This window comes from Vombatus ursinus, unplaced genomic scaffold (genome assembly GCF_900497805.2).
Source record: "Vombatus ursinus unplaced genomic scaffold, bare-nosed wombat genome assembly UNPS02014781.1, whole genome shotgun sequence".
Classification (NCBI taxonomy): Eukaryota; Metazoa; Chordata; class Mammalia; order Diprotodontia; family Vombatidae; genus Vombatus; species Vombatus ursinus.
Genome location: NW_020954559.1, coordinates 14,142,162 through 14,167,228, shown reverse-complemented (window position 1 = coordinate 14,167,228; position 25,067 = coordinate 14,142,162). Strand labels below are relative to the sequence as shown.

The window sequence follows — 25,067 nt, the reverse complement described above, 5'->3', positions numbered from 1 at the left end:
CAAGATAAAGGTAAAAGCAAATAAAAATTTTGCAATATTTTAGAAGAGAGATGGGAGGAAGTGCTAATTTTCCTCCTCAAGAATTCCCTAGCCTGTAGTTCAATATTTTTCTAGAGATGACAATTATCAGCTGAATTTCAACACTGTATTTTCTAAAGGATAGATATCCCACTGCTAAGTAAGGAATAATTCTTCTCTGCAGAAGATATGACTACTAAGATTACTGTAAAATTATTTGGCTAATTGACTTTATATGTGGTATATTCCTGCATTAACATTTAGGAGAGCAGGTAATTAGAGAAAGGTTCTGAAGCTCAGATGTAATTTTCTTCTAGCATCTGGCTTAAAAAGATTGTAATCAAGTAAATCACACTGAAAAATAACAGTTGATTGGTTTAGGAGAAAAACAAATCTATTAAATTCTTTTTGATGTATCATGTTATATAGCCTGTTACCAATTCTGGTTAATTAGCACTTTTAATTAAATCTATTTATGCCTCTAGTTATAAAAATTGTGTCTACTAGCAGTATATCAGAAGTCTACAAGATGGGTATTTACACATAAAAGCAAACCTTTTGAATTTTACAATAAAATTAGCAATACTTAATTTCCAGAGTGTTAAGTTAGGATTTCACCCCTTCCCCTGAGTTAATATGTGGAAGAGGGGGGATTTTGATCACACTAGTCCTTAAAATCTCAAGGCAGAATTTAAAAATATATGTATAGGACTTCTGTCCCTACCCCCACAAGGAACTCCTGTTATGCACTGAACAGCCTTTCATAAATATGAATTGTATTTCAAGGTTAGTGGCTTAATTACTTATATAAGGTCTTCCCAAGTCCCACTTAATCACCCAAGAATAGTTCAGTACAGTTCAGACAACTATTTGCATAGTTCTGTGTACATTATCATACACTAATTCTTTTAAAATAGCTAATCTGTGTAAGACAAATAACAACTCTATTCTTACAAGGCTACGTGAAAGGAAGAAAGCTACCCACTTCCACATTCCTATTCCAATAAAAAGCTAAACCAGATGAAATGATGATCAAGATATTCAATAAGAAGTAACATCCTTCAACCCAGAACTACAGCAATATGTCAGCTCGAAGTCCCTGGGACCTCCAGCAAAGTTAATGTCAATGCAGGCAGACAACCTGGATGTCAAACATATGTAAGGGTGTGTCTGTGTGTGTCTCTCACCCACCAGGTACCAAGAGTGAAGGGCTTCCCTTACAAAGCCCCGAGGAGGTCAGAAAGCCACCTTCGTGGACTTTGGAAGTCACTGAGATCAGCAGCAGTATGACTACAAGAACAGCCCAGGCTCCATGCCACCTGGCAGCAATCAATCAAGAGCCTAGAAGATCTAGTGCTATGAACTTCTAAGATTGCCAGGAGGTAGGTTTTAGCACAAGAACCCAGGTTACCAGAGTTGAGACAAAGCAGGGTTGACCAATCCACCCAAAATGAACTACTACTTCAGGAGGGGTGAAGCCTGACCTTAGCCCAAAGCCTCAGTTAAGGAACTAAGGCTGCAGATTTGAGTAAACTGAAGCCAATGACCACAGTAATAAATTATTGTAGACCTAGATATGCCCAAAAGTTCAGCCTGGAAGAGAGAGTAACTTCTTAATAATAGCAAGCATAGACCTAAAGGGGGGAAAAACGGATTTTCCACAATGACTATATGAAAACCTAGGAGAAATGAAAAAAAATTCATAAAAAATGAAATAAAAGCTCTAAAGGAAAGAATTGGAAGAGCTTAGAAGAGAAAGTAGTACACCTTACCTAAATAATGGACTCTGAAAATCGGAATAGGCCAAATAGCAACCAATGACTATATGAGACAAGAAAATGAGAACAAAAATAAAAAGATTTTTTAAAATGGAAAGACAATTTAAGGTATCTGGTATCAAAAAGAGGTCTGTAAAAAAGGTCAAGAAGAGTTCACTTAAGAACCAGACTCTATGAAAAACCATGATTTAAAAAAAAAAACAAAAAAGCCTGCACACTGTGTTTCAAGGAATAAGGGGAAAAGTAAAGACAGAGAGAGAAAAAAAAAATCATTTATCACCTCCAGAAAGAAATCTGAAAAGCAAGTCCTAGTAATGTTATAGCCAAAATCCAGAGTTTCCATATCATAGCAAAGAAAAAATACTTCAAAGGCCACAAGTTGTGCAGGCCTGGTCTAGAAAGTAGTTTAAGTTCCAGTGATGATAGTCAGGATCACCCAAGACTTAGCTATTGAAAGAGGAGATATTGGAATACAATATTCCAAGAGGCAAAAAGAAGATATAGGCTAACCACCAAAATTAACTTACTCCTTCAAAAGTGGGTATGATCCTATAACGGAAAAAAAATAAAACATGAATGGAAGAGAACTTTCCAACAGTTCTAAAGAAAAAACCAGAACTGAGTAGGAACTTTGAAATGCAAACATCAAGAGTCAAGAGAAACCTAGAAAGGCAAATTTATTTGAGCAAGTGATGATACAGTGTTAATTTCTAACAAAAGAATCTTAATGTCTTTAAAGGATATTGAGGTACTAAGCGAATCAAAGCATCTAGAAATGGACTGGTTTTGTTCTAAGGCCTGTTAAAAGTTTAAAGAGAAGAGAAGAGGGGTGAAAGTTGCTAATTTTCCTAATGGGGCAGTGAGAAGAAGAACATACAAACTTGGAGGAAAAGATGAAGGGACCAGGAATCAAGTAAATTTTCACTCTTATCTGAATTGGACAAAGTCAGGTTGAATACACATACGTGTGCTCACATGCACACACAAACAGATTTTGTTACAGAAATACATCAAATTCAACAGAGAAATAAGGAATGGGTGGGGGTGAAGGAGGTTAAGCGGAAGCCTAATCCTAGGGAAGGAGTAGTCACAAGAAAAACGAACTTCTTGATCCTTAAGGAGGGAGTAAAAGAACAGACCTGTAATCTAAGGGGGTGCCCATCAATTGGGAATGGCTAACCAAATGCAATGGGACACCACTATAATGTTAAGAAATGATGAAAGAGATGATTTCAGAGAATCCTGGGAAATAGGAAATGATACAGAATGAAGTGAGCAGAACCAGGAAACCAAATTATACAAAGACAACAATGTTGTAAAGAAAATAAAAATTTTCAAAGCCTTGAGAACTAAATAAAAGCCATGACCAAGCATGCCTTCAGAGAGCCACAATGAGGCAATGTTACATACCTCCTGTCAGAGAAGTGATGGTACAGGGAGAAGTATCTCTGGACTTGGGGACCATAGGCTTAGTTTTGTTTGCCTAAGCTTATTTGTCACAAAGGTGTCCCCCCCCTCTGCTTTTACTAGGGAAGGACATACCTAAGGGAGCGGGGAAGTTTGAAATAGTGATGTCAATCAAAGAATGACACTGAATCATTAAAAAAAATGCAAAGAATAGAACAGATAAGCAAGACAAGTCTGAATGTAACATGTGAAATTTGAAGCAAGCAGTGTGAAAGGAAGACCAATCCTCCTTCTGTGTTCTCCTGTGTATATGGAAATGCTCATTTTTGTGGCGTGATCAAATTCAGAACTTAAAAATGAAGTTTTTAATAAGGGAGAGCACAGCCAGAACTTCAAAGAACTGGCTGTAGAAGGTGCTATGAAAGGTGAAAAAGGGAAAGAGAAAGGGGAGGTTAGTAAACCAAAACCAAGACTGGTCTATTTTTACGCTGTTACTGGTTCTACTTACTAAAAGGAAAAGCAAAATTGATAATCACAGTATCACAAGTACCCTCAAGATAATTTTAATTGCATCCTTTTAAACTATTTTGTTCTCCAAAGATGCTATTTGATGAAAGAAAATCCTATATTGTGATATCTAGTAACAGCAATTAGAAGCAAATCAAGAAGACTATAATGCTGCCACTCTAGGTTCCCAAAGCCGGCATTTCAAAAAATGCAATAAAGTCTCTTAAGTGCTTTGCATTTGGATGTATTCAGATTTGCAAAACTAAAATATTTTTTAAAAAGCATTCTAAAAAAAACTATTGTTCTACATTTTAAAGGAAAAACTTTTTTCTACCCCCGTCACCCCCTAAAAAAGAGGTGGGGGGTGGTCAAGTTCTAGACTTATGATTTCATTGGTTTAATGAACTTTCAAAATAGAAATTCACTCCCTGCACAAAAAGGGAACTCATCAGTAACTTGCAGTCTTAAGGTTTTGCCTGGGCCACTGAGATGTTAAATGATTTGCCAATGGTCACAGAGATGGTATGTCAGATGCTGGAGCAGAAGATAACGTCTTCCCAATTCCAAGAATGGTCCTTTACTCAATGCCACTTTCTCCATTAAATAAGAAATAAAAATCAACTGACTTCATTATTGAAAATTATGTAGTTATTTTTAAAAGTCTTTTTTATTCTAATGTATGAATTAGAGTGTCAGATTTACCAACTGCATTGAAAGGATCATAAGATTATATACTTACTTGAAGATCAGAGAGCATGCTCAAAAGACTTCGTAATAAGCTCCTGTCTACAGCTTCACCATTTCTCTCTCGTTCAATTAACAGAAGAATTCCATCAATAGTTTTACTTTGAACCAGCTTATCACTAATAACATGGTTTCTAAATAGTTCTAATCCCATGTCCCTGTACAAACAATAAAGAGCAAAGTTAGATCTGGGGGTCAGTCAATATGATTAATTTTACATTATAGAATTAGCAGCAAAAAGACACTGTTAATTCTCTGAATGTATCAGAATGTCAGAAATATTCTTTACCAATTTAATACACCTAAAGTTTCTTTTAATAGAACACATTTCTTTCAGGATGATTACATATTATTCCCCTTCACCCACTCTATATATTGCAAACCACTTTACTTGCTATTCTTTATACACGACATTCTATTTCCTGCCTCTGACAGGCTGTCTGCTATGCCTGGAATGCTCTCCCTCATCGCAGGCTCAACTCACAGACTACGTCTTAAAACTCCTTTCCTGATTCCTAGTTGTTGGTGTATTCCCTTCCCTCCAAATTTATTCTGTATTTTCTGTGTACATGTTTCATCCCCTCTTCCTCAATCCCCTTGGAATGTAAGGGCAGGAATTTTTTCATTTTTGTCTTTATAAGCACCCAGCACAATGTTGTGTACATAGCTTGAGTACTCACTAATTCTTGAATGGAAACAAGATTGTTACTACTTTAATGGAACATGGCAAGTCATATTTTCTAAAGTCGGGTCATAATCCCCCTACTTTTGGTATATTGTGTGCAAATATGTAACTCTACCATATGAAATGTAAACTTGCATCATAAATGCTGCTCACCTAAATTCAGGGCTTCAAAGTACTTTTGCTGGGTGACTGGCTATGAATTTTATGGGCCTTAGAATCCAGTACTTTTTGTCCTTGCTTTACTACCTTTCTCCACTCCCCATTATTTCCTTTTTTCCACCAGACTTCTTTTTCTACTTCTACTTCTCTTGGTATTTCCCACCAAACTTCTAAATTTAATTTGTTTCTGTCTCTCTTGGTCAAGACTTTCATCTTTATATAACACATACGTACCAGTAATTTACGCAGTTTTGTTAAAATATTCCTTAACTGCTTAAAGTCCATTGCTAAAATATCTATACATATGTATACTTACTGTGATGGATCCATGATTTCATCAGTGTGGGTACTCCCTCCACCAATGCAGATTGCAACCCTTCCAATGCCTTCTCATCCTGTGATTCTTATCCATGTCTTTCCATAAATCTTCCACAGAAGACCTACTCAACATGTTGGAGGCCTCTTTTCTCATTCTTTTTAATGGCCCAAAGGTATCAAAATACCAAACTATCCATCTGTATGTCTTTTATATTGCTTATCACATGCAATTTATTGATAACATGCTGAAGCCTAGAAATAGTAGTGTGGTGCAGTGGTCTGTGCCACTGGATTTGGGAGGCAGAAGACCCTATTTAAATTCCAGCTCTACTCCTTAGTACCTGTGTGATCTTGGGCAAATCACTTAACACCTGTTTCCTCATCTTCAAGAAGGAGGAGTTGGGCTAGATGATCTCTCAGGTCTTTCATAAGTTGTACATCCAATTATCTTTGCCTACCATACATTTCCACTGCCCTTTGTATTAATTATAATTTTGATTCTTCCATGCATAAGGTGTTCCATTAGCTATACAGAATCTGGGACAACGCTAGTTTTTAAAATTTAGCCTTTCGAGGCATTTAGCAATTTTGGATTACTGAAAGCAGTATAGTTTCTCAAGTCTAATCCAGTCCAGTTTCCTCTTAAAAAATTCGAGTATTAGTTAATTGTCCATTTGTACTGCTTGGTCAAGATGAATTAATTTAAACAGGATGCTGGATCAGCAACATGTCACAGTATTGGCAATGTTAATTTTTAATAAATTTTGTCCACCATGACAACAACCTTATTTCTTTTCCTTTCTGTGATAGCCAGCAGAACTTTGCACAAAGCAGATACTGTTTATTGAATTAAATCACCCAAAGGAGAACTTATATTCCAGGGCTTGCTGCACTTTGTACGTCATATGAACAAATTTGGAGAATCCTGCTATCAACAGAAAGTCTCAAAGGACATCTTCCATGACACTAGCAAACATCTTGGGTTAATATATATTCAATTGTTTTACATTTAATTCTGCCTGTTCCTCTCTTATATTTTCATAAAAGATAACCTAGCCTAATCGCACAAAGATTTCCCAACGTAAGGAAGCTCAGTATGTTTTATGTATCTGGTCAGGTCTAACCCTTCTTCCTTGACACTCCTACGTTCTTGTTCACTAGATAATGAGAGTATAATCCAAACTGCGGCTGATGAGAACATATCACTATATATATATTTTTTAAGAATAAATCACTATTAAAAATTCTGTTTGCTAAACTTCCTGATTTTACCTATAAATGCCCTAGGAATGATCTGGGATAGCCAGATCTAACGCCAAGCTCTTCAAAAACTTTTCTACTCTATTGAAGTAATACTACTTCTTGCCTTTCATCATCTTCCATTATAATATTAGGCAAATGATCCTGTAATAGCTAACGAACAGGTAATATCTTTGGCTGCCACATTTTTCCACTTGTCAAAGAAACAGTGTTTGTTGACTGAGGTTAATTTCTGGGCTTTTTGCACCACTTTGTGGTGACTGTTTACTGGCTAAATTACCCACCCACCCTGCCAAAATGGTGAAAGACTCCCATTATCTGGAGTTGATGGTTTACATAAAAAAATGGAGTTTCTATAATCATATGAAATGTTTTCTTCTTATCTTAAATCCTTTTCTTCTAAGGTGATATTTACTTTGACTTTGATGAATAATGCTGGTTTTGAAGTGACTATGTTCACAGCTACTGCATTTCTGTGAAATGGTTTTCATTTCTTTATGTCACTCAAGTACTTGCCATCCAGTGCCTTCCAACCTTCTTCTTAAATAAAATATTGAGACACAGGCACAAGGTATTTGTTTTTTGGGTGCATGATGAGACTAATTCCGTTATTTATATCCTTGAAGAGAACTTCTGATCTGTCCTTCCACTTAGCTGTAACATCTTTAATTCTTCTGGTTTCATTCATAGTAAATGCCAATAAGAATCTGGTTCAGTTCCCCCCGCAGTGTGACAATTTGATTGTTGCACAAAGATCACACGTTAAGAGTACCAACACTGAATGTTTGTAGATGCTCTTAGACTGTGTGAATTTTAGTGCTCTCTGCCCCACTTTCTGCCACTATAGAAACGAAAGAGCACTGCACAGAACAGAAGGCAGTACTGTGTTTTGTCCATTTCATGGATTGCTTTGGCCAAAAAAAAAATCACCACCTGGTAGCCAACCTTCCGGTGATAAGCCTTTGCATACACAGCTAGGCTGGCCTTTGGAAAACAGACACACAGTTTGTTACTGGGTCTGCAAACACCCCCCCCACCCCCCCAACACACCCTCATGCTATTTTGTTTATGTCTGAAGCCAGTTCAAATGTTATTCACTGCATTTGACCACCATCACCACCATCATCACCAATCACTAACACCATCACCACCATCATCATCCTACCAAGATAAATAAGGGATTTGGAATCAGAAGACTTCTGTTTGAATCCTAGCACTGCCATCTGCTACCTATGCGACTCTGGAAATGTCATTTACTATATCTTTGAGCCGCAGCTTCCTCATCTATAAAATGAGGAGATTAGACTACATGATCTCTAAGGGCCCTTCTAGCTGTAAATCCCATCACCATGAGAGAAGATATTACTTCAGAACAATTTACTTTCATTTAATTTTTCAATATAAGAAACCTGACTAATATCTGAATATTTACTTTCTGGGACAGCTATATACTAAAATATTTTAATATATATTTAACACTTATACATTCCTATAATCACAAATGTATTATCTTAAAAAATATCATCCTATACTTTTCTTCAGTTGAACAGAATTAATATTTTCACGTGAATTAAAAATGCTAAATTGTAAATAGCCTTGCTAAGGATTTCTCTTTAATGATTTCATCACAGTTCACATCTAGTGAAATAACATTCCCATAAACAGTTGTTTACACTTTCTGAGCCTGGTTTTGATACTCTTGAAGGCAGAAAAAATGCCTTCCATAAGCAAGATGATCACACAATGCCAAAGAGAGTTTATGAGCCACACAAATACTTTCTCATGCACCTCAAGAAAGTTTGCATTATTTTAAAACACTACAGAAGCAGAACAAATAATTGTTAACAACTATATTGAAAATTTGTTTAAAATTTATGACTCACAAGTCTAAGAGTTGCAAATTTCTTTTCTACCTTTTGGTAGAGATTGTTTTAATCTGCCCTATTTCACTGAAAACTCATCTTTTAAAAGCCTAAACTTACACTTTGCATTTTATTTTATACTTTAAAAAAGCAAAAGCAGTCACATTAAAAGTTTCTTGGATTCTGATAGGCAATACTTGCAGAATGATGTTAAAGTAATTTAAACTGATCTTCAAAAATGTGACTATTACATCCATGGTTTCTTATTTTTTTCATTTGATCATACAAGTCAGCTTGCTTCCCCCTCTCCCTCTTAAGTCACATATTGAAATGCCTCATTTATCTAGCTGACTTATGGCAAACGCAACCATCTAGAAGACAGCCACAAACTGTAAAACAGGTGGACGTGGCTAAGCATTAAGGAAAAGAACTGTCATACCAATATTGAACCTGAATAATGAAAACCTGCTTTCTCCTCTCAGAAGACAGATGGAGCCTATATATATGAAATGTGGTAGAGTTCATGGGATCTATTAGTTTTGCGTTATTATAAGGGAAGGATCAATCTGAGGTGGAGAGAAGTTTCAAGGGAATGACTGTTTTACATTTTAAAAGCACAGCCCATGCACTCACCTCAGGCTAAACAAAGTTGACTGCTCAAGTTCCGTGTGTACAATTTAAATTATTGGTAAAAGAAAACTGGTCATCTGGTTGACCACGGCAACCTATGGTTCTTTAGGGCTACTCTAGATCAGAAGTAATGGAAAGTGGCACGGATGGGGATGGGGGGTACTTGTGGAGAGGAGAGACATGTAAAAATCATGCCTACTGAGAGTAGTGAGTAATGCCAGCTGACCTAATCGAGGAGGAGAATGAAAAACCATCTGCTGAAAACAACATAGCTTAGATACCTCAAATTAATCAAAGAAAATTAAATCATATTTAGTGTACTGCTTAACAAAGAAGGGAACACTTTATAAATATTTTCATAATAAATGATTAAGACAAAAAAGATCCAGTGCTTATATGATTACGGTAAGCTATAGATAATAAAAAAATTAATGTATCCAGTATTCTGGATACTTCATTCCCCAATAACGCTAGAAAAATGAAGTGTTACTGTGTATAAAAATCAATTCCTTTGACCTTAAAAATAAGTCTTGAGGAAGAAAGACAATAAATAAAAGTTTGTTTCCTCAAGATTATTAATAGGACATATAGGTTCTATGCACAATATCTTATTATTTCTGATACAATGTTCTTAGTCAGGGATGTATGTAAGCCACTTATTTGCAAATAATTCAAAACTGATGTAATCATTTGAAATTTTAAAAAATAAAAAAAAAATACTGACAGTTTTAGTTTTTCTTATTCCCATTAAAATCTTCTATGTCTTTGAAATCTTAATTTTGAAAAATTCCTGTAATTTAATATTTGTCAAACACCCAGACATTTTTTCAAAGCTAACTCTTTACCTTGAGACTCTCTAGTTCCTTTAGTGAAGACATGTGAGAAATTTTAAAGTGATCCCATAAAATAACAATTTTTAGAGATGATCATTAGAAAATGTACAATATAGCAATCTAAAAGTACCAGCCCAGAAAGGTGAAGTGATTTACTTCAGATCACATACGAAATAAGTAGAGGCAGGATTCAAACTAAAGTACTCTGACTCTTTACATTCTATTATCCTTTAAAGGGGAATACTGAATCCAGCCAGATTTAAATTGGGTGGCTAGTGCTAAAAACATCTTTTTAAATCCAATCACAAACTCACTGAACTGTCCTTTATTGTTGAAGCTACCAATTCATTTTAATTTACTACTTTAGGATAATCATTTTTCCCTTCACTATGTTCTTTTTTAACTTCGTTACAAAACATAAGGAAGCATATATTAAAAATTTATTAAATTAAGCTTTGTGAAGTTCAAGTAGGATTAAAATGACCAACATGCTCCAATTTCACTAGTGTGCCAGTCCTTACTTTTTGTGTGTGTTCTGAATTGGACCTGTGAAGTCACTGGTATAGGAAAGCCCTAATGAGGAAACCTCCTTTACCGATGCATACTGGTACCTCTTCTACCACTTACAGGCTTAGAAAGAGCTTCCTGGGGCACTGAGAGGTTAAGGGACTTACTCAGGGTCACACAGCCAGTGTGTTATCAGAGATGAGACTTAAACCCAAGTACTTGACTCCAAGTTCAGTCTACTATCCATTATTCCACACTGCTTCTCTACAATTTGCAATGTGACAACTTGTTCTACGTGATAGGTCAAAGAAATGAGGTTCTATTTAATCTGTGAGTAAATTTGGATTTTTTAAGCTTATGGGCACAGGATCAGACTTGCACAATGCTGAGGCAGCTTTCTGACTGGCTTTGTATAGGGAAAGACAAGGGGCAGGGAGGAAGAAAAATCCTTGATTATGCACTCCAGGGAAATGGAAGCTGGAGAAAAGAGCCATTCTAACAAGGGGACACTCATGCAGCCCCCTAAGTTGGTAGGTTCTAGTCCAGAATGCCACTCTAGTTTCCCTATGAAATCCTTCCATCTCTGCCTTTTGAAATATTACCCATTCTTTTAAGTTCAGCTCAAATGTGATCTCCTCCATGAGACCTCAACTCTCCCCAGTCACACTACACAAAGTTGTCTTACACTTTTCTTGTATAACTATAATGCAAAAAGAACAACTGTTTATATGTGTCACCTCACCCATGAGGTAGGCTCTATGAGGGCAAGGATGAAATCCTATTTACATTTTGTAGCACAAGAGTATTCTGCACATAATAAATAAGTAATTGTTGAAATTGCTGAAGAACATAGTGGAAGACTTCCAGGGATGTGGGGGGGGGGGGGTTGTCTTTAATAAAGAATACTAATGCCATAAGGTATAGGAACAGGCCACATGAGATTGCTCAGAGAAATGAAGTAGATGTGGCAAGTCAGAGAGCAATCTAGTTATGCACTGGCTAAAATAATTTGTTAGTACTCTGATTTTCTCATATTCTCTCTCCAATTTTTAAATTTATTCAATTCCACTTAGATCCAGTTGCTTAAAACTCAAAATACCCAGATGCTAGAATTAGAAGTATACAAGAGACAGAAGAAAATTCAGGAGATAGGTCTAGGAACTAGGGTTTGGAAGGGCATCAGGCCAGAGACTGAGCAAAATATCTTAAGTGTGCTGCAAAAGAGCAAAGGACTGTTGGAATGCTTATGCCTTAGGCCCAGATCTATTCAATTAATTTTACAGGCCTTGGTCAGCCACCACGGTATAGAAATAACCCTGTTTCCCATCTGGGGCAGCAGTGGAATTTCATAATGAAAAAATAAAGTTACTTATAAACACAAGCACAGTAACATTACTAATGAAAGAAATCTAGAAATTTTCTCATTCCAAGGCTTACATCCTGTGTGGATATATTTTAAGTACACATATATTTATGTAAACATACACACACACATACACATACACACACACACACACACACACACACACACACACACACACATATGTATACACTATAAAGCAAAGTCAAGAGGGTCCTATGAGCCAAGGTTCTGGACAGTGTTAATGTTAGGTGGCCTAGTAGATCCATGCAGGCTAGCATATACAGGGTTATAGTGTAACCCTTTATAGCACCCCTTAAATTACACAGTCTGTTAAGAGATTCCAAGGGGACCAGAAATTTGGATAGGACAAATATTACATTTTTATTTTTCACTAAACTTTTACTGAAACTCAGAATTTTTTCCAATTATTTAAAAACATTATTCTGAGAAGGGGTCCAGAGGTTGTCAAGATTGTGAAAGGGGTCCATGACACCAAAAAAAAGTTAAGAACCTTTGCTTTATAAACTATAAAAAGTTAATAAAGTATGAAGTAAACTAAGCTGTTATTCAGAAATACATGAGAATGCCGAAAACTATGGCAAAAGCCTAGAATTCATACTTTTTTAATGGAGTATAAAATTAGCTATAGAAATGGGTATTTAGGGAATAATTTATGGCAAATTTGCTAGAATAAGACTGATTTTCTATTTACCCTTAAAAAGTGTAATTGTGGGATTTAGACTGGAGACCGGAAAGGAAAAGAATACTCTCATTCTTTGCTATTCACGCTGTTTGTTCACTAGTATAAAAACCTCCACTCGAGGTCAGGTTCTTATTACAACTCCTCTAAGAGGCTGCCTCCATTCAGTCTTTTCCCTCCCCAATGCCTCCTCCTCATAGCTGCCACCATGGCTGATATTCCTAATGTGCAGGTCTGATCATGTTACTTCCCTGCTCAAGAAGTTTCCTCATAATCTTAAAATAAAACGCAAAATCTCTAGTTGGCAAAGACCTTCACAATTTGGCTCTAGCCTATCTTTTCAGGCCGATTATATATTATTTCCCCCCATGCATTTATGTTCTGGACTGGAATACTGGTTCTAGGTTCCAAAGGGGCCCACTGCTGTCATATACAACATTTCATTTGTCATGGGTCCCCCCACCCCCACAGTCTCTCTGCAGGCTGTTTATCATATTAGGAACATTCTTCCTCCTCACTTTAGAATCACTGGCTTCCTTCAAGAAGCCTTTCCTGATTCTCCTGGTTGTTAGTGCCATCCACTAGTCTGCATTTATTTTGGATAAAATCTGTGTTTATCCACTAACATGTTGTACCCTGCCTCCCTCCCAAATGAATGTAAGATTCTTGAGAAGGATAATCTCATTTTTGTATCTGTGTCTCCAGGACCTACCACAGCATCTGACATATAGTAGATACTTAAAGCTTTTATCAATAAGACACAGTTGTGGTTGCTTTGGGAATATAATATCTTCAACTAAACATTTTCATTTAGAGCTTTATCTTTTCAGAACAGGTCTGTTATAATGGGTAAGACATCATGACTTGACCACGTAGACCAACTTACAGCCAATTTGCAATGTACTTTTCCTAAGATAAAAAGAATTCAAGCAAACTACATACTGGTTTTTTTTCGGGCAATGGGGGTTAAGTGACTTGCCCAGGGTCACACAGCTAGTAAGTGTTATGTGTCTGAGGCCGGATTTGAACTCGAGTCCTCTCGAATCCAGGGCTGGTGCTCTATCCACTGCACCACCTAGCTGCCCTCCAAACTATATACTGTTAATTAGTACTCCACTTGCACTAAGTTTCCTGCTTTTGTCCCTTAGACGTGGTCCTCCTTTATTAATAACAATTACATAATTCAGCTTACATCTGTCTTATTTACTACTCTAGCCTCAAAGTCTCATTAGTGAGTGTGTGTGTGTGTATTTTTAAAAGAGTATTCTAGCTTCATAAGAGAAAGAACACCATACTGGGAGACAGAAGGCATAGGTTTTAATCCTGGCTCAGTCATTTAAAAAATGTGTGACCGCTGGCAAGTCATTTAACTTCTCTGAGCTTATTTCCTTATCTGTAAAATAGGGATAATATTATGCAACAGAACCTACCTCAAAAGGAGGCTGTAGAAATATCTGTTAGCTTTAAATTGTTATATGAATGAGCTATCATTGCTACTTGTATTATCAAAGTTTTTCACATTCCTCTAATTATGACTCACGGTTTTTTTGTTTCCAGTTTATATTTCAACGTTCATTTTTCCCATTATTTAAAAGTATAACCTGAAATAAATCTTGGAAACTCTTTTATCATATGTTAAACATAGTTTGCCTCTACAAGGATATCAAGGACATTTTGCTCCAACTTAATGATGAAATACAGACACTCTTATGAAAAGGGACATTCTTCATCTGATTTCAAGTTACACATAGTATTTACAGCATCATCTTAACTATGAATGTTAATCTCTGAAAAAAGTAATTAAAATAATTTTTACATCCTTTAGTATTTTCTTTTGAGACTAAGAAAAATTATTTTCAGCTTATAATGTGAGACTGCTAACAGATTAAGATTTCAGTATTCTACCTTATTTTTTAAGCTCAAACTTTCAGCTGGATGGTCATTTTAATACAGACACATGTTTGTAATATATTTTCAGTGACTAATTGAATGATAGCTTAATATTTTCTCACAGTTTTGTCTTTTTATACATCAGCCTAATTTTTTCTCTACACTTTTGGATATGAAGCATTTCTATTTCTTTGAAAACACGATGTGCCTAGTCTCTTTCCCCAATATCTCATAGGAAATCAACAACAGGCCCACATATTCTGCCACAAAAGGTGTTACTGTGGTGTTGATGATGCGTTTACCGCACCCCTGGACTACTCACTGTGCTCTGGCCAGTCCTACCTGTATTCTATTCAAGGAGGCCAGAGGCACATGCTACTCAATGTCTACACACCATGGGGTAGATCTGGGTAAGTAGAAGTGGTCACTGGCATAAAGGATTTCTCCCCAAAGCCTGTTGAGGTAAATCCAATCCTGTTCTGGACCTCTGGTTCCTGGAAGAGGATATACATGTTTCCAGAGAAGATAGATAATGGATACATTTTAAAATTTTGAAAAATGTTTTAAAAATTAAATATGAATTTTAAGAAAAGTTATTTATACCTTTAGTCTGGACCTGTGATTTCAATGGTAGAGGGAACTCCTGGTGTGGAAAATTCCTCCACCAATGCAGATAGGCAACTCATCTGTACCAGAGTGTTGCCTTGGGCAATGAAACATTAAATGACTTGCCCAAAGTCACACAATTATTACGTGTCAGAGGCAGGACTTGAACCCAGGTCTTCCTGACTCCAAGGCCAGTCCTCTACTTACTATGCTATACTGTCTCATACTTTAGAGGTCAAAAATACTTTGTTTTTGTATCAAGATACAATCTAATAACTAGATATACAAATTACCAAAAATAACTACCTGGGAAAACAAAATTTTAACAAGTTTTTGTACTTTTAGTAGATTTACTTATACCACAGAAATTTAAAAAGATACCTACCATATAGAAGGAAGCATTGAATTCTGAAGTACATAAGTGCGATCCAAAAACAAGAAAATACTTCTAATCATGATCTATAAATTAAAAACATACACCAATTTTTATTTGTCTAATAAATATAATGCATTTAATTTTATTACTAAGAACATATTAACCATCTTTCTTAATGGTAAGATACCCCAGAAAGTTCTCGTTTTGAATTTTTATCATTTTATTTAACACAGTCCTAATGCATGGTCCTTAAGTAATTGGTATAAATCAAATCTTTTTAATCTGGCCATTTTCTGACAGATATGGTAAATCTTATACAGGGAAAAGGCTATAAGTTTGCTTCCATTCCTTCCCTTCCCCTCTTCTAATGTACTCATATATATATATGGGGTGTAGTCTTTTTCAACAGTTAACACACTGTAATGAATAGTGTGGAATTTATAGACAGCAAGATTTAAACTGTTATAGGAGTATATGTGTGTGTATATCTATATATACACACACATATATGTATATATACCACCAAGTCACCTCAATAAAAACTTAGTGCTAACAAAACCAAAAAGACAACACTATTTAGGAAGACAAGGCTTTCTTTTTCTCCCTACCACTTCAAAAATATGTGAACACCAACCACAAAATATATATGTACAGAGCTGCAATGATGACCTGATATTTGTATGTGATACCCAGAACTGAACTGGATATATGTTTACTTTCAAGAGCAAAAAGGCCATTGTTAATGCCAAGATAATCAGGCTATTACCTCAATCTGACTCCCAACTTAACTGATTTGGAAACCAAGTTAACAACAGCCCAGCACTATTAAAGAATGATAGTTCAAACAGTTAACACAAGAATGATGAAAGTATATCAGAATGCCTCTAAATAATAGCTGTTTTTCTTATAAATACCACAAAATCATTTTATATCCAAATTGGTTTTTAAAATTACTTATATATAATTAAAGTTGCTAATTTCATCTTTCTTACATAATTAAGCCTACCCTATTCATAATCAGATTCCTCATACACAGCTCTTTTAAAAGCTAACAGGTACTTGGTTTTAAATTATGATCTCTGTTTTACTAGCTAATTGAGGGAAGCAACAGAATACATAACCCTGAAGTGTGTACAATAGAAAAAATTTTATGTTTAGTTTTGAGGTTAAGTGACTTGCCCAGGGTCACACAGCTGGTAAGTGTCAAGTATTTGGTCTGAGGCTGAATTTGAACTCAGGTCCTCCTGACTTCAGGGCTGGTGCTCTATCCACTGCACCACTTAGCTGCCCCTCGGAATAAAAACTGTGTGCCTAACAACTGAATATACAGTATGACAATCTGGGGATTTATAACACTTAATAATGTTGTTTCATTTTTTAATTTAAATTTTAATTTAAGGAACAACAAAAAAACAAGTTAGGATGACAGTTTTACATATCATGCTCAACTCTTCTCAGCTCAAATCCATGCTGAGATTCAACATCATCATATCTTGGACTATGCAAAGCTGTTAAGTCTGGCTTACACCTTCTGTACATGGGTGGAAGGGACTGTTTGAAGTAACTGTGATTATTTAAAAGTCTTTCTTCTTTACTAGGTGAAAGGAGAAGGGATATAATTCCACCCCAATTACTCAAATCTCCTTTGTTTTCTTTTTTGTCCCATTCCAGCTCCACTAGGAACTGGAATGGGACAAAAGAAGAGTTGAATAAACAGAAGTTGAAATCCAAGCAGTTCTATTCCAACAAGCTAATAACTGAAGTAGAATGTGAAAGTAGACAATACATAATCAATACCAGAAAAATACAATAACCTTACCATTTGTCTGCAATGATCTTGCCAGCATTTGTTTATCTTCTTTAAAAATAAAACACTATCTAGAGAATCTGTGCAGCACCTGCTAAGGAAAACTATTACATTTATATCTTAATTTCAGCTTTTCTCTTCCTAAAACATTATCTTGATAATTACCCAAGTTAAACCTATGACCATATATTTTAAGCCTGTAGCTCTTATTCCCTATTCCATTAATCATCTTCTTCAGTCAATTCTAACACCCTCTGATCCTTCATTTACTTTCTTATCTCCTTTGCTACTTTCTGAGTACCTCTCTACACCCAGTCCAGCTTCTATTTTCCTTTTCCTACCATCCATTTTCAGGAGGCTACTTCAATCAGGCTTCCCATCTCAGGTCCCTGTCAGCAGAAGACTAAAACCAGAGTACTTATAACTTTTATAAGGCCTGACCCAATGGTCTCACTTTAGAGACACTAAGGCCCTAGAAATACTTAGACTTTGTCACAATAATCAACAGGAAAATGGCCTATTTTTAGGATGGAAAAGGTTATAGTAGGGATTGGGCTGGGAAGGCCTGAAGTTAAAAAAGAAAATGGCTGGAACTTTTAACTCTAATTTTCTGACATGTTTAAAACAGATGCTTAAAATTTAAATCTCATTATAGAACAAGTAGCTTTTAGAAGTATAATGCTTAAACATTAAGATATATGTTCTGAAGCAGACTGAGACACAGTTTAAAAGAGAATGAAATCACAGTTCAGGAAGAAAATAAGAACAGTACTCTGAGTATTGACAATCTCATTTGTATACTGTCAGGAAAGGTCATAATAAGCTTAAGGGAAGAGAACTTGATTGTCTCTTTCTCAAAATCAGGGATTTTTAACCTCAGCTTCATGAATTTGGATGGGAAAAATTATGTCGTTATTTTCACTAACTTCTAAATGAAGCATTTCCTTCAATTATTTAAAATATTCTAAGATGAGAGGCTTTGCCAGACTACCAAAGGTGTCAAAGACACACAGAAAGGTTAAGAACCTCCATGCTAGTTGGAATCATGCATTTAGGTTACTGGAGGTTAAAATGAAATATTGTAAATTTGTGTCAGCAAAATCAGCTAAATATGGTTAAGGAGTCTATAATTAACATTAAAAAGGATAAAGACTCAAGTTCTGAAAAAAGTTTTAATTTTGTTAAAAACTACTGATTTTAATCACTTAAATTCACTTAAAAAGTGAAAGAGACTTTTACCTCTTGATCAACTGTTCAGATATTAATCAGCATTAATAAATCAAAAGGTCAAATGAAGAACCAGGCATTCTGGGAGGCTCTCCTTCAGAAACACATTATAATCTAGTATGGGAGTACAAATAGGGTGATGGTATCATGTTTTATGATAGGGAGAACCTGTGTTCAAAACCTGGCTTTGTATACACTGGCATTTCTAAAATGAACTGAATAGAAAATGCTGGGGTGCAAAGTATACAATCGATGACTCTAGGGATAAGCAATCAATGGCTCCACATCGAAAAAACCCTCAGAAGCTATATTCCTCAAAAATATCTGTCAACATCATCTATGTAAAGAAATGAAAGGAATTCTTAATGGAGATATACTTTATATTCTCAAGACTTTTCCCTTGAAAATTCAGGTCATCAATAGAAGTATTTGCTTCTGTAACCAGGACTGTGCCTGGACCAATACTTCAACTCTCTTTTAATCGTTCTATAGTCTAATAAATTCCCTTTTGAGAATATAAAAGCTAATGATATCTTCTGTGTTACTGAATGAACTAAAATGAAAAATTAAGCATGGTAATATCTACTTCATCTCACATCCTACTACTAATTGAAACTATCAGACAAAAAAAAGCATCTGAGGAAACTGTTCTCAGCTTGCCTGTGTCAAAATTGAACTGAATGAAGTACTTATCATCTGGTCAAGCCTTAGGTTTTATAAAGTAGACTAACATACATATTAAAAGAAAAATAGAGACATTTCAGGAATTTAAGAGTTTTTTATATTTTAAGGAAGTAGAGAGCCCATAATTATAAACTCACTGGGCAAAGACTTCCTTCTACATTCTGGATCAAGAGAGTATTTGGAAGAGACAGAGAGTAACAGTAAATAAGCCTCCACATCGACATGATACTCCTAATTGTATAATTGCTAGGTCTCATGCCATAAAATGCTTTCATGCCGGCCAATTTAAGAAATTACATATATTTATAATACCATAAAAGTAAGATTCTGGGTTTTGGGGATACCTATACCTATGATATGAACATATTGAGGAAGAAATCATTCAAATGATTAACCCAAATATCATAAGCTGTGACCATAAGCTATAATCTCATTATTCATGGAAGTAGCTGGCTGTTAATACCAAAATGTGATAAGAATTTCAAGGGAAATTAGGAAAAACTCTTCAGTTTTTCTTCACTGTGGGGTGGAAATCTAGCATGACCAGACCTCCAGCCACACAACACAAAGCAGCAATCATTAAAATAACTAGGTACTGGTGAAAAACAAAACAAAACACAAAGGTAGATCAGAAGAGACAAGAAAGTTCTAGAAGTAAATGAATATAGTATTCCAGGTTTCAATAAAACCAGGAACACAAATCATTGGGGTAATGACTCCCTATTCCACAGGAACTGCTGGGAAAACCATAAAGCAGTTTAGCAGTCAATAGTTTTAGATCAGCAACTCCTTCTATATACCACAATAAGCTCCAAATAAATGAGTAATCTAAATATAAAAGGTCACATCATTTTAAAAAAAAAAGAGAACACAAGGAAGCACTTTATAGCTCTATGATTAGTGGAAGAATAATTAAATATGACAGATCATAAAAATACAATGATGATTACCTTAATGTTCTACGTATCACAGTACACAGATAGAAACATAATTTAACATAAACCACATACAGTAAAATAACAAAATTTGTATAGAAGGATTAGTGAGGAAATGAGAGAAAAAAAGTTAAAATCCAAGAGCTCAATCTACAAGACCAATTTTTGGCAACTATTTCTATATCCAGTGCTTTAATTTCACAAGAACATCCTATTAACCTTCAGGTGACAAAAAATACTACAGTAATGCCACTGCAAAAACTTGCTACTTTAAAAACTCATTACATAAAACAAATTTAAAATTATCCTCTTCTATAAGGTAAAGAGGGTTTTGAAGACATAACTTCATAAGCAAAAAAAAAAAAAGGATATTCTCTGAACTGAAGGATTTGTGCTTTGACATGATCTTCACAAACCTGTCGAAGTTGCTTGTAGAGTGTTGGGGACACTTTGTAAGAACAGAGATTTTCAACAGCCTGAAAGCAAAGGAATGAACAGCTTACAGTGAAAAATATATCTATTTTCAGTTATTTATATTTACATTAGCATGGAAAAAAAGAGACAGTATTCAAGTATTTCCCTTGCACATAGTAAATGGTTAATAAGTATTTAGTGAATAAAATATCTCATAAATTCATTATTTCTTACATTTTAACTTATGGCAAATATTATTTAATGTTACTAATTTTGCAATCACTTAACAGGAAACTGCATGTAGATAACTTGCTGCACAATTAAGAAGTCAACTGTATACCTAAAGTGCTTACATACCAGAAAAGCAATGGGTTTTTCTGACAGATATAGCTAGCACTACTCCTGAAATATCTCAAAATATACTCCCTTCCCTCTACTCAAATTTCCTGACAAAGGTAGGAGGAAAACAAGAATATCATTTTGGTTCCCTTTCTTGCTTTGTGCACATCTTTGGACATGGATGTAACTGGCTCTGGATCCATTTTTTGTGTTGGGATTTGGAGCTGAGCTAGTATAATAAATACAGGCAGGTGGGTAAATTTTACTTAAATGTGATTATCAATAATTTTATTCTTAAGATACACAAAAGTAGGGGTAGCTAAGTGGCGCAGTGAATGGAGCACTGGCCCTGGAGTCAGGAGGACCTGAATTAAATCCAGCCTCCAATACATGATACTCACTAGCTGTGTGACCTTGGACAAGTCACTTAGCTCCAATCGCCTCACCAAAACAAAACAAAAACCACACACACAAACACATATATAAAATACAAAAAAAAGTAATAAAAAATATGAGCTGAAAAAGCACTACGATTGAATCATAATCAATACATGGCATCAATTCCATACGAAGTATAGATACTGGTAATCTATTAATTTTAATCCATATAAAAGAAATACCAAATATTTAACAAATAGAAAACTGGAGTTAACAGGTAAGTGGACCTTTGACAAAAATAAAGACTCTATCTAAATATACTCCAAGGAAATAACCAAAAAAGAAATTTGTATAAAAGATTTGAGAGCCTAAACACAATCTCTACCATCATAAAATGTTCTGTTGAGTTTTCTGCATGAAGAGAAACTGCTGAACTAGTTACCAACAGAATGCCCTGGGTAAGTATTGCCTAGGGAAAAAATGCTTCTGTATTGCAAGATTTCCCTTGAAGGAACATCCACAACATGAGATCAGGGACCCAAAGCATAGAGATGTTCACAGCAGTAGTATTCATAATATAAGTATCTATGTATGTACATGTATACTCCTTCCTCCTCCCCAACAATGCCTCCAAATAGGGGAATGACTGGCCAATAAATTATACAACTATTAAAAGTGCTGAATATGGGGACTATGCTGATATGTGGAAATGTAAATATAGATACATCACTTTTTCTCTCTGTCAAATGATAGAACTAGACTATTTCATCTTTAGAGTTGTTCACAGTTTTAAACTCATTATAAAGGATTCATCTAAAGTACTTACACTCAGTTTTATAATCTCAACATTCTTCTAGTTATCATCTTGTATTGATCTAAGAGAGTCTTATCAAGTTCTGTAAGTATATACTTCTTTCTTTCTAACACATTATATATACTGCTCTTTTATCAAATACAGTCAGCAAAAATCTTCCAGTAAATTCTTCTACCAAAAATAACCTTACAAAAAGGCTATAGAATTTCCCCTGCCATAGATCATTAATGAACTCTACAGAAATACTACATAATGCATCCCTTGCAAAATACAAGCAGAGCATTCATTACTGGCATAAACTGAGACAAACCTCAGTTGAAGGCAGGGGGCAAGGGTCTCTTTGCATTTTCTTTTTCAAAAAGCACTGATATGAAGTAATGTAGATCCGAAGCTAAGAATATATCTTAAGAGAAAAAACTCCACATCATTTGAGTTGTAATACTTGTATCTTTATAATTTCAAGAGATTTACAATTCCTCCCCCCGTTATCATAAAGGTTGTCCCCAAATTGTTCACCTCAAAACAGAATAAATTCAGTGTAATTTAGTTGTTAATTAAATATTTGCTAAATAGGACTTTGAGTGGGGGGAGGGGAACACGTCAATCTGTAATGTCAAAATATTAGAGTTGGGAAATACCTTTTGGGGCTCATGAAACAGGGAGAGATAAGTGATTTCTGGAGTGTTCATGCAAGTACTTAGTATGTATTTTAATGGCAATTATGGTTTTCGATTCTATTTCTTGTATCACTCATTTAGCACACTTAATGAATTGTTAGTAATCTTTTCACATGCACATATTTTAAACTCCTTCTTTATGAGCCCACAGAATCTGGCATAGTGCCTTGCACATAACAGGCTCTCAAATATGGATTGATTTGCTCCCAATCTAATGTTTAGAAATAAATCTCCCTCATGATGTGGAAAAATGGTTAACTATATGATAACAGAATATACTCCTTGGATAAGCAATGTATTTATGAGTTATTCCTAGACACCTACAAGGACCAACTCATTCCAATAAAAGTATTAGACAAATTTAGAAATTGGGACTGGGTTGTTTAAGCAAAGGAAAAGCAGAATGTAAAGGATAGCATCAGAGACAGAGCACTAGAAAAGATGTTAGAAGTAGAAAGAGAGAACTGATGGCCAACCTAATGCTCCATTTATTACAGAATATCAAGAGAAGCAGAGGAAGAGCTCTAACCAGGATGTTGGATGGACTGCTTGTGGAGTAGTTATAGAACAACACGAGTAAGTCAGGATGAGAGGACATGAATTGTTTAAACATTGTGGGAGGTAGTGCCCCCATTAGAGACCACAGATCCATCAAAATATCAAAGTTATCTGCTTTTCTTACATTAATACAACTCTTCCTAATCAGTACTGTTAGACCTAGCTCATGACAACTTGGCTTTCTTGCTTTGCAAGGACTAACATGAATGCTTATTTCCCTTTTACTCCTGTCAAATTAATCTCAAAGGGATTCTCTTATTTACCAGCATTATCTCTTTGGACTACATTTTGTCACTGGACAAAAGATAACCCTCTCATCCTTACAAATAAGCAGAATATTTAAAGATACATTTTGGCATTTGAAAAAAAAAATAGTTGGAGAGAGCTACATTGCATTCATAAATCAGGGTCCATTGATACCTGAAGATTATCTATGTACCATTTAGGGGTGTTTAGACAGGTCAAAAGACAAAACAGACTGGCAGTGGGGCAGAAAGGATCAGATTGCAGGAAAGAGAGGTTGTACTCTTTCCTCTGATGGTGAAGATGGAAGGCAAAAAGGAGAAAAAAAGATCACATGCCCAGAGAACTCCTAGCTATGGTCCTAAGTAAACTTTACAGGATCCTATCCTGGCTTCTACAGCGCTTATAAATTGACCAATACCTTTTTATACTCAGGGTCAATATTAAAAGATCACAAAGAGGTAAAATATGGGAATGAATCTGTCACCAATCAGAGTTTGTATGTAACAGACAGTAATGACCCTGGCCTAAACTATTGTGCTGAAAGAAATAAAGAAGTAGTTTCAGAGAAACCTGGAAAAACTTCCGTGAACTAATACAGAACGAAGTAAGCAGAGTCAGAATAATTTATATTAACATGTAAAAACAACTTAGAAACACTTAAGAACTCTGCAATGCCAACGCAATGCAATGATCAACCATGATTCCAAAGGACCTATGCTGAAGAATGCTACCCATCTTCTGACCAAGAGTTAATGAGACTAACATGTAGAATGAGACAGATTTCTGGACATGGCAAGGAGGAGAACTTGTTTTGCTTGTCTATGTTTATCTGTTACAAGGGTTTTTTTTTTTTGTGGGGGGAGAGATAAGAGGGAGAAAAGTTAAATGCTTGATAATTGAAAAAATTTTTTTCTAAAGTGCATATCTGATTCCAAGAAATGGATCTTGAATGACATTATAGCCCAAAACTTCACAAGCTTTGTGAATATCACTGAAAATATCTTGTTGATTTCTATAGTTTTTGGTCACTTTGAACAACGATTTTTAGGATGCTCCTTTACTTTTGTTCATCTGATCTTCAAAACATTAGACTTTCACCATTTTAAAAGAGAGCCTGTAAATATCTCTTCTTCGATTTTAGCTTCAGGTTCTTAGAAATTTCTTTTTCACGTTAAAAATTCATACTAACTTACTTCGAAAAAGTTTTCAGTGAATAAATCACCACATTCTTTCTTCCGCAGAATAAGTTCTTCAGATCCCCACATACATGACAAGATATCAGCATGCCCTCCTGCAGGAGGCTCTACTCATCTTTTTAGTCTAGAAGTCAAAAGTTTGTTTTGAG

At 35.3% G+C, this 25,067-nt stretch overlaps 1 protein-coding gene across 1 annotated transcript in view; it reads right to left on the bottom strand.

The window, feature by feature from the left end:
* LOC114046194 (cullin-4A) overlaps window positions 1–25,067 on the bottom strand; it is a 65,336-nt gene that overhangs the window by 30,672 nt on the left and 9,597 nt on the right. The window contains exons 3-6 of the mRNA XM_027866439.1: window positions 20,669–20,772; window positions 17,463–17,532; window positions 15,653–15,726; window positions 4,450–4,612 (exon numbers count right to left, since the gene is read on the bottom strand). Of these exons, the coding sequence (XP_027722240.1) occupies window positions 4,450–4,612; window positions 15,653–15,726; window positions 17,463–17,532; window positions 20,669–20,772 (411 nt within the window). The remainder of the gene's footprint in view (window positions 1–4,449; window positions 4,613–15,652; window positions 15,727–17,462; window positions 17,533–20,668; window positions 20,773–25,067) is intronic.